Source organism: Pantherophis guttatus, chromosome 2, assembly GCF_059756535.1.
Source record: "Pantherophis guttatus breed Tessera chromosome 2, ASM5975653v1, whole genome shotgun sequence".
Lineage (NCBI taxonomy): Eukaryota > Metazoa > Chordata > Lepidosauria > Squamata > Colubridae > Pantherophis > Pantherophis guttatus.
Genome location: NC_142064.1, coordinates 258,547,917 through 258,558,892, shown reverse-complemented (window position 1 = coordinate 258,558,892; position 10,976 = coordinate 258,547,917). Strand labels below are relative to the sequence as shown.

At 43.9% G+C, this 10,976-nt stretch overlaps 1 protein-coding gene across 1 annotated transcript; it reads right to left on the bottom strand.

Moving 5' to 3' along the window:
- Positions 1–263: 263 nt before the first annotated feature.
- On the bottom strand, positions 264–10,347 carry LOC117667903 (TNF receptor-associated factor 2-like). The gene is made up of 5 exons (XM_034421528.3): positions 8,005–10,347; positions 5,813–5,870; positions 4,760–4,858; positions 3,658–3,777; positions 264–2,407 (listed from the first exon to the last, which is right to left on the bottom strand). The coding sequence occupies exons 1-5, from the start codon at positions 8,154–8,156 to the stop codon at positions 1,727–1,729; spliced, it is 1,110 nt and encodes a 369-aa protein (XP_034277419.1). The 5' UTR covers positions 8,157–10,347; the 3' UTR covers positions 264–1,726.
- Between the last annotated feature and the right edge of the window lie 629 nt (positions 10,348–10,976).

Sequence of the window (10,976 nt, the reverse complement as noted above, 5' to 3'; positions counted from 1 at the left end):
CAATTCACCCCTGGTCCTACCAGATTAAGCCAGGAAATCTGCCTTTTTTCCACCCCACATAACAGGCTAGAACTAATGGCTCTAAATTTCCCACAGTAAGATATGAATCACTGGATGATTGGACATCCTCTCTATTTAACAATTACCCAAGAACCACATTAAAGAAAAATCATGATTTAAGTCTTAGTAGAAAAGCGAAATCAAACATCAGTTTGCTGCTGTCTTTACATTATTTTCTTCTATAAGAAACAAAATACTTTTCATCAATCGTATAAATATGTTTTATTTGCATATCAATACACAGGTAGTCTTACATAATAAATACCAGAGTTGATAATAAATAATAATGCGAGGTAGAAAAAAAATGTCAAGACTAAGGATGTACATCCTAAAATCCTTAGTTGTTATTGCAAAGTCCCTTTTCCATAAATAGTGTGATGGATATAATTAACAATTAAAATTGGTGTTTTAAAACAATCAGGTTCCTTCAATCCATGCTAATATTTAATAGGGAAACACTCCCCAAATGCACACATACACATGTAACAATATACCACAGCAAACATCCTGTTTTGTGTTGTAATTCCCATACATAATAACTTATCACAAAGAGTCATCAGTGGAAAACTTTTCTGCTTCGTCATTTTATGCCAAATGTGTATTTTTAACAAACTGAAAGCAGTGTAATAAACTGAACATCTGCACTTTGGACATATATATTTGTTTACATATTATTCTACTTTGTCCATAAGAAACATGTCCTTGGATTGCCACATCACAGGTTAACAGATAAGCAAAAATTGATCTTCCTGGTTTATCAATTTACAACTGTCCCATGGTAATGCTCTGATCTGGAGGAAGCTGGGTTTTCTCCCCGCCCAGATAAATATAGTAGTTATTACTCAGGATTGGATATTTATAGGAAGGCATTTGACATCCTGGACCACTGAAAAACATATCCCACAGTTCTCTGCATTTAACAGACATTCTCCAATAGCTGGCCATTAAAATCCCATAAAGGTTGTAATGTTTAGTGTAGGGGAGGCAACCTTAAACACTCAAAGAGCCACAAAAGTTCGAACCGGAAGCCCCGGTTCCCGTTCTATTCTGGAGCCAACCGGAAGTCCAGTTCCCCCACCATAGAGTCTCCTCCTAGCTTGACCTCTTTTTTCCTCTACCTGTCCTAACCGAAAGCCCTATCAATTGTGGAGCCGACCGGCGACAGGGAGCCACAGCAGAGGGATGAAAGAGCCACATGCAGCTCCAGAGCCATGGGTTGCCGATCCCTGGTTTAGTGGATGTCCAACCTCAGTCTGAGGATAATGAAAGATCAATTTCCCATGATTTCAAGCCAAAACAACAAGCAGGCTTTAGATGACCCTGAGAAGCAGTTGATGATCTGTTTTGAAACAGAAATTGTGGTTGACACAGTTGGGTAATAGTGAAGAAAAAAAAAAGATTTGATTTTTTTAAAAAATTGAAGTATCAAAAGTGATGGAAATGCGACATAAGTTCACCATAGAAATCTCTCCATCTCTTTCCAGCATTAAATGCAGTGGTGGGATTCAGCCGGTTCTCTCCAGATCGGGTGAACCAATAGCGGCGACTGCAGGAGGCTCCGCCCACCTGCCTGGATGTAACATGCGAGCACTGCGCATGCACAGAAGGCCACATGAAAGCTCACATTTGCGAACCGGTAGGGAAGGTAAGTGAATCCCACCGCTGATTAAATGTCTATCCCTGTCAAATCCACCACTATTTTGAGGAAGAGCGTGTCATCTTTGAGGTAGCTGGGAATCTCAGTATGGCTGGCAAATAGAGGGCTTCCACTGGCCACATTGAGTTTCTGGTGAGGTTGCTGGAAAGAGGTGCTTTGGGGATCTGGGAGGAAGGTCTCCATCAGAGGCGACTTCCTTCGTGTGGGATCCAAGAGAGAGAAGGTGACCTTCTGTCGGAAAGGCCAAGGCAGAATGTCATCGTAAGGCCCTTTGGCCAAAGCCAGGAAGAGCGAAAGATGGCCACCTTTGCCTACACCATCTCCATCAGGGTACAGTCGGACGTAGAGGCGGTATCCGAAAGGATGGGTGGCGAAAGCCGGAGAGAAGATGGAATTCCTTTTCCCACTTTTGGCATCCTTCAGGAGTTTGGAGAAATTCTCTACTTTCCAAATCAAGATTCCATCAGTGCTGGCCAGCTCTTGAGTAGATGGTACAGAACCTTTGGTTCCATGAGGGTTGTTACGTGTTTCCTGAGAAATTTTGAGCAACTCCTCATACTGGGAACAGCAGTGTTGGAGCGTTTTCACATTGGAGACCTGCTGATTCAGCTGCCGGCGCAAAGATGCAACCATCAGCTCCATTGCCTCCATACGCAGCTGGACAGCTTCGATGTTCAGTGAAGGACCACCCTAGAGAAGGAGAAGATAAGCTCACATCAGGAAAAAGCCCAAAATTGGAGGCACAAAACCAAGTCAGTTCTCTCTCCCCATACCACTGTTCTCAAAAGTGCTACTGTTTTCCTCTTTGCTCATAGGTTCTAAATCAACAGGACCTTACAATAAAAAACTACCCTTTCTCTAAGCATTACCTCATGAAGTTTCTAAATTCATAGGACCTTACAATAAAATCACCCTTTCTCTAAGTCAGTTCTCTCTCCCCATACCACTGTTCTCAAAAGTGCTACTGTTTTCCTCTTTGCTCATAGGTTCTAAATCAACAGGACCTTACAATAAAAAACCACCCTTTCTCTAAGCATTACCTCATGAAGTTTCTAAATTCGTAGGACCTTACAATAAAATCACCCTTTCTCTAAGCATTACATTATGAGTGAAATTTGTTCATGTTGCGCTTCCATGTTTTGATTGAAAAACCCCATTTTCTCTTGAGGTTTCTCAAAGTTCTCTTCTTCAATCTTTCAGTACTTCTTTCTACAATTGGCTAGGTTCTCTTTGGAACCTAGTGGCATCTTAAGACTATATGAAGGGTCCACATAGTGGCCAACCAGATGCATTTTTAACTCAAAAAAATAAATAAATGACAAGAGTCCATAGGCTTGAGGCTATGGCCTCTTGTATTGTTGCTTCCCAGCAACTGATATTTAAGATCTCTCCATGATTCAGGCAATAGACTAGAACAAGGGTCAGCAATCTGCGGCTCTGGAGCCACATGTGGCTCTTTCACCCCTCTTCTGCGGCTCCCTGTCACTCAAAATATGCGTCACAACTGCCAATGTGCGACACCCGTAGGCATGCAATTTACTGAGCTTTTCAACTCCTGGTGGGCCAATCATGAATAAATCCAAGAAAAGAAAAGTTTCAGAAGAAAACAGAATGTTTAATTCAACTACATATGCTAGTTTTGTGGCCGCTCAAGAAATAGGCAGGTTTTGTGGCTCCCGGTGTTTTCTTTTCTGTGGGAAACGGGTCCAAATGGCTCTTTGAGTGTTTAAGGTTGCAGACCCCTGAACTAGAAGGTACATGACCCCTGATCTGGTTCCTGTGATGCTCCATGAATTCTCATTCTCCATAAATGTGTCCAACGCCTTCATAAAACCATTTAAATTGGTATTTATGCCCTTCCGGGAATGATCATTTAAAATTGACCACTGAACGATGCATGGGTAAAGAATTAGGCTTTCAAAGTTTATTCAGTAACTTACCATAATAGGGGCAGTGACGCTCCAGTGTGCTTCCTTCTCTTTATTCTCATTTTGGTCTTCAGGAATCAAAGTGGCATTTTTTGTAGTTCCGATAGGTGCCTCAGGGAGGCATAAATGCTCCTAAAATTAAAAATCGGGACAGCATGGTTCAAACTAGGGTTTTTGACACTTGATCACGACTCTGACACATAAACCAGATTGAGAAGTTCTAAAAGCTTCCAAGTCCATGACGCATTTTAAAGTTTTTAACTCACACGGCTTTCTTCTGACAAAGATTCCAGGGAGTTGTACATTAGTAGCCAGATAAGCCCTTTTTTAGGTATTGCTAGTCTAATGCCCTCATAACAACAATACATCAGCTTGTATCTGGGATACACACTTCCCAGTCTTTCTTTCATAAATTGTCACATAGTTCTAGCCCTTTCCTCAAGGAAGATATGGATTTTTTATTTTTAATCCAGGAAATATTTCATTTAACCATTAACTTCATTTAAAACATATGAAGAACGGTTGCTGGATTTGGGTATGGCTAGTCTAGAGGAAAGAAGGACTAGGAGGAACATGATAGCAGTCTTCTAATATCTAAGGAGCTGCCACAAAGAAGAGGGGATCAAACTATTTTCCAAAGCACCAAAAGGTAGGACAGGAAGCAATGGATGGAAACTAATCAAGGAGAGAAGCAAGCTGGAATTAAGGAGAAACTTCCTAAAAGTGAGAACAATTAACCAGTAGAACAGCTTGCCTTCAGAAATTGTGGGTGCTTCATCACTGGAGATTTTAAAGAAGAGACTGGATAGCCCCTTGTCTGAAATGAATGATATAGGCTCTCTCGCTTGGGCAGGGGGTTGGACTAGATGACCTCCAAGGTCCTTTCTAGCTCTATTCTGAATCTGAACCTGAATCTGAACTGTTGGGGTTTTATTACCAACATTTTTCATCATATTAGTAGTAGTATTAATTATGAAGATTGCCATCCACACTTATGGACCAGTTCATACCTAGTATCGTATTAAATCTTAATGAGATATTAATATATTTTTTAACAGTGAACTTGAGGGCTGACTGAAAAGCAATGAAAAGGGACTATGTTCATTGAAAATACCTGGTATGATTTCAGAGTTCCCGTCCACCTGCAGTCAAAATTTGGGCAGGCAATCTGTGTGTCGAGAGCGTCGTTCTCTGCTGCTCTGTCACTATGGAACTGGAAAGTGAAAGATTCAAGAAGTCAGATGACAATGATAAGAGTTGATCATGGTAACATTAAATCCATACCCTCCCTTCTAACATTAATTTCCACCAATAGGATGATCTCTACCATTAGGTGGACTGAGATAGTAATGCCAGACAGTAGATCCTGAGAATTAATGGCAAGATGTCCCAAAGGCAACTTCCTAGTTTTTCTTTGAAGACATTTCACTTCTCATCCAAGAAGTTTCTTCATCCAGTCAGAGCTGAAGAAACTTCTTGGACGAGAAGCGAAACGTCTTCAAAGAAAAACAAGAAAGTTCAGTTGCCTCTTGAAAAAGCACATTTAGGACCTAGACCTGAGACTCTCCATAGACATTTAGTGGGAAGATCTTACAGAAAAGGGTGAACGCCATATAGATCAAGGGTCTCCAACCTTGGCAACTTTAAGACTTGTGGACTTCAACTCCCAGAAATCCTCAGCTAGCAAAGCCAACTTTGCTGGCTGAGGAATTCTGGGAGTTGAAGTCCACAAGTCTTAAAGTTGCCAAGGTTGGAGTCTCCTGATATACATGACTTGAATTCTAAACTCTGTGTGGTGGTGTATCTTCTGCCATGGGTAGTGAAGTTTCACTTTGGTCCAGCTTTTGTCCACCCCACAGCCTATCTTTTAAGATACAATTCCTCTCCCGCCACTAGATGGAACCTCCATTATGCGAATCAATCATATGACTTCTTTTGGCTTAGCAATGGAGGTGCACTCATGCCTTGTGGAGCACATTTTTGAGAACATCAGGAGAACCCCAACCCTGCTAGAACAAACCACCAGCCCATCTAACCCCGCTACGTTTTATGACTTTACAAGGCTACACTAATTTCCAAGGGAGAAAGAATTCTCTAGAACAGGGGTCTCCAACCTTGGCAACTTTTAAGGTTGTTCAGGTCTGAGGACAATTATGTTGAAACTCACCTCTTTGAGATGCAAGACCTTCTTACACGTAAGGCAGGAGACTATTCTCTCTGAGTCCCTGAGGAAGAAAAGAAAGGAAAAGGTGAACTGAGTGAAAATCTAACAACAATACATTTTGAAAGGACTCTTGTCCCACACAGAACCCTTCCAATCACCTGCTGCTTCCATCCTTCAACACGTCCTTCATTCCACTTATCTTTTGGCTCTTCCTTTATAGTTAGGCAATATAACTCCATTTTATGATTTGATTAGTCAAATCCATTTCATTTTAGGTCTGTCCCTCCTTAACCAGGAAAATAAAAAACAGTGCTCAAGGCATCCAGCAATAAAACCCAACAGCAGGGCAGAATTCTGAGGAAAACCTCGTTCATTTGTCAAATTAAAAACTAACAGGGCATTTGAATACAGAACAGGAGAGAGCTGTTTTTATAGATTCTGTATTTTTATATTTATATTTGAAATGTAATACAGATTATGAAAATACAGAATCTATAAATACCACATGGGGATAACCCAAAAAACGTAGGGGAATTGGAACATAGATTGTACTGTAATTTATTTTATTAGTCGTATTTCTATGCCGTCCACTCTCCGAGGACTCTGGGCGGCTTACACCAAGGACAGTATACTAAATAGCATATTGCCCCCTAACAATCTGGGTCCTCATTTTACCCACCTTGGAAGGATGGAAGGCTGAGTCAACCTTGAGCCGGTGAGATTTGACCCGCTGAGCTGCTGAACTAGCAGTCAGCTGAAGTAGCTGCAGTACAGCACTCTAACCACTGCACCACCTCGGCTAATTGTTATAATTATAATTACATATTTATAACATCATTAATAATTATGATTTAATAATTATTATGAATATAGAACTAATTAAGGTAGTAATTAATTAAGGAACTTAGCCCGAAATCTGGTGAAAAATTATGTATTAAACAGGCAGATGCCTGAATTTTTTTTTTTTAAAAAAAAGAAAAATAAACTTAATTCACAATTCATTCCAATCCAGAGAAATGGTTGCTGACAAGTGGTCAGTCCCTATTAAGATCAGAACCAAATACCGGTCTGAGAAAAATTTATCTTTGTGAGCCATAGAAATGCCAAACGACTTGATGGCACATAACCAATCAATCACTCTTGAGCTTGGAGGTTCTGTCTGTCTGTCTGTCTGTCTGTCTGTCTATCACATAACCAATCAATCACTCTTGAGCTTGGGGGTTCTGTCTGTCTGTCTGTCTGTCTGTCTATCACATAACCAATCAATCACTCTTGAGCTTGAAGGTTCTGTCTGTCTGTCTGTCTGTCTGTCTGTCTGTCTATCACATAACCAATCAATCACTCTTGAGCTTGGGGTTCTGTCTGTCTGTCTGTCTGTCTGTCTGTATGTCTATCACATAACCAATCAATCACTCTTGAGCTTGGGGGTTCTGTCTGTCTGTCTGTCTGTCTATCACATAACCAATCAATCACTCTTGAGCTTGAAGGTTCTGTCTGTCTGTCTGTCTGTCTATCACATAACCAATCAATCACTCTTGAGCTTGAAGGTTTTGTCTGTCTGTCTGTCTGTCTGTCTGTCTGTCTATCACATAACCAATCAATCACTCTTGAGCTTGGGGGTTCTGTCTGTCTGTCTGTCTGTCTGTCTGTCTGTCTGTCTATCACATAACCAATCAATCACTCTTGAGCTTGCGGGTCTCTCTCTCTCTCTCTATCTTAGCTACCAATAAGAAAAGGAGGCAAAGATTTTCCCCCTTGGAACCAAAAAGGGCTTTTCTGCCAAATTATTACCGGTAAGAAGGGCAAATATTCTGAGAATTCAAGCTGCCACGGTCGAGAAACGCCGATCTAAGTCTAACCGCCAACTCGCCAAGTCAGAAAACCCGTGTCACAAATTTGTGTCCCCAGGAACACAACACACAACCCAACCGGCAAATCCAGATGTACGAAAAAGTCGATTTTCCTCTACACGCCGCCCCCCCCCCAACCTCCCCCCACACGGACTTAGTTCCAGTACAATTTTCAGCCTTCTCCGCCCGCACGCCGGACCCTTTCGAGTTCTGGCTGAGCCTGATGGGGCTCGTAGTCCGAAAGCCTGCATGGAGAGGGGACGGGGGGGGGAAACGGGCACCCCCAGGTCGCGATTCTCCCTGCCTTCTCACCCACCCGCCCCAAAGATCCTCCTTGCCCCTCACCTGAAGAGCCCTTTCACGCATCTCCGGCAGTAGCGATGCCCGCATTCCGCCTGTTGCGGGTTGGTCAAGAGGAACCCGCAAGCTTGGCACAGCAGCCCGACTTTGCCCAGAGGATCCATGGGCATCACGGAGCCGCGGAGCTTTCCCATCATCCACGAGCCGAGCTGGTCCCTCCAGGCGAAGTTTCCCAAGTTGGTCTCCGGATCGATCTGCCCCGCCCGTCGATCCGTCCGTCAATCAATCAAATAGATCTACCTATCAATCTATCTTTCTATCTATATCCCTTTCCACTCTTCCGTTCCGCTTCGTAAGCTGACTCCGCCGGCAGCCAGGCGGGTGGAGAGCCTTTATAGGCGGCGCCGCTGCTGCCCGCTCCACGCGTGACTCATCCGAATACGCACGAGGGAATCCCAGGGCCCGGAGCCAGCTTTCGTCGTCGGGGCAGCCGGGTGAGGTTGCGTGCTGGAAAAGGACGGTGGGCGGAGCCCCGACGTGGGGGGGAAATGCCTCGACTTGTCCGGACGTGCGGGAGACGTGCAAGAGACGGAGCAATGGGGGAAATGCCGCTTGGAGGGTTTTTTAAAAAGGGAAAAAAAAAAAAAAAAAAAAGGAAAGCGAATATCTAACAATCCGGGAAGGGGAAATTAAGCGAGGGGAATAGGAAAGAAAGAAAGGAAAAGAAAAAAAGAACTCAAAGGGCGTGACTTGGGAAATGGGTTGGCCCAGAAAGCTAAGAGCCTTGGTAGTACAGTGGTCTAAAGCACCCTGTTGTTAAGACCAGCTGCCTGCAATTACTGCAGGTTCCAATCTCGCCAAGGCTCAAGGTTGACTCAGCCTTCCGTCCTTTCTAAGGTAGGTAAATTGAGGACCCAGTTTGTGGGGGCAATAAGCTGACTTTGTATAAAATATACAAAAGGATGAAGGCTATTGCTTAACGCATTGTAAGCCACCCTGAGTCTCCGGAGAAGGGCGGCATATAAATAAAATAAAATAAAATAAATAAGAAAGCGAATCCTGCTTTGCTTTCATGCTGTCCTACCTCGCAGGGGTTTGTGGGGAATCAGGAAGCGGAGGCAGGGGAAAGCAATCGATCTGCCGTCCTGGCCCTCCTTGGATTTCGCTTTCATCGTCATCCTCTTTTAATGACCCCCCTAATAAATCCTTTGAATCCGGGCAACTGAATGGAGCTGAGTGTTTACTGCCCGGATGCCCTTCCTGTTGCCAATCCTTGGATTCCCTTTCTTCCTATCGATCAGGAGGCTGATTTGCCCTCCTCACACTATCTTACTGTAGGGAAGTTAGCACCCACCCCTTTCCTAGAGGAATGAAATATTTTGGGAAATATTAAAAAAGGCAGAATATTATGTTTCCCTGGATGAGAAATAGAGAAGCATGTTTTAAAGACCAAGCAGCTCCCATCTTCCTGCCCCTCCCCACCCTTTGTCAATGGGCCAGAGGCAGAAACTCAGTCTTTGTCAATGGACCATCATCTACAACACAATAGGACCCATCTAGCAACAGAAACTCACCACATGGCACCTGGGAAGATTACATCAACCAGCAAGGCTAGCTAAGACCCCCACCCCCTGGGAGTCTGACAACCAATCAGGATACTCTTTCGGGGGCCCAGGAAGTTCAAAACCAGAGAGGGCATAAAACCCGGGGACTCACTGTGTCTTGTCCCCTTTTCTGTTGAGGAACTCAAGCCATGTGATCCTGTCCACCATTAAACCATCTTTCCAAGCAGTCTCTATGTTTCCAGTGTCTTTTTCCCCACTTGGAGCTGAAGCCAGAAGGATATTTCTTCCTACACCTCCCATCGATTAGGACGCTGATTTGCCCTCCTCACACTATCCTACTTCGCAGGGGTGGGGTGCCAGTCCAATATTTTCATCACCAGACCAGGTGATACACCCTTTGTGCTACAACTCCCACCATCCTTAGCTGACATGCCCATAGGCGATCACTGTTTCAGAAGTGTTCAGTGGGGAGAGCAGGAAGTGACACCAGGGCACCCAAATATGCCTGTTTCGACACACACACTAGGGATCGATTTATGCCATCCTTTGAGTGGGTGGCCATAATAAATTGGCCTTACTAAATCTAATAAATCATCATCTTCATCCAGCTGTGGAATTTTAGGTTAGAAAGCCTGTCCTCATTACTGCAATATTGGTACAACCCGGTTGATCTTGATGCTAGTCTAGAATAATTGTTCTCAATGTTGGCAACTTTAAATTGTGTACAGGGACTCACAGAATTCCCCAGACAGCATATGTCTAAGGGAGGATTAGAACCGGTATTTCCTAACTGCTAGTTCAATATCTTCCCCTTTTACAGCACACTGGGTCCTGACTGTGAGAGAAGGACCTCCAAATGTAACTGAAGGAGAATCTCGAACCTGTGTCTCCCTAGTGCCAGTATAACATTTTCACCATTAGACTGTGTTGAGAGGGAAGAATTGGCCTACAGTTCCCAAGAGAGCATCCGTGGCTGAAGGGGAACCTAGAACCTGGGTCTGGGTCTCCCTAGTGCCAGCCCAACTCTTTCACCACTGGACCAGGTTGAGAAGGAAGAACTGGCGCACAGTCCCCTAAAGAGTTTCCGTGGCTGAAGGGGAACCTAGAACCTGGATCTCCTTGATGTAAGCCCAACATTTTCACCACTAGATCATTATGGGAAAAACTGGCTCACCGTTCCCAAGGGAGCATCTGTGGCTGAAGGGAACTTAGAACCTGGGTCTCCCTGGTGCCAGTCCAACTCTTTCACCACTGGACCAGGTTTGGGCACACAGTCCCCAAAAGAATTTCCATGGCTGAAGGGGAACCTAGAACCTGGAGCTCCTTGATGTAATCACTAGACCATTGTGGGGAGAACTGGCCCATCATTCCCAAGGGAGTATCTGTAGTTGAAGGGGATTCTAGAACTTGAATCTTCCAACTTCTACTCAAGCATTTTCAGTAGTACCCACC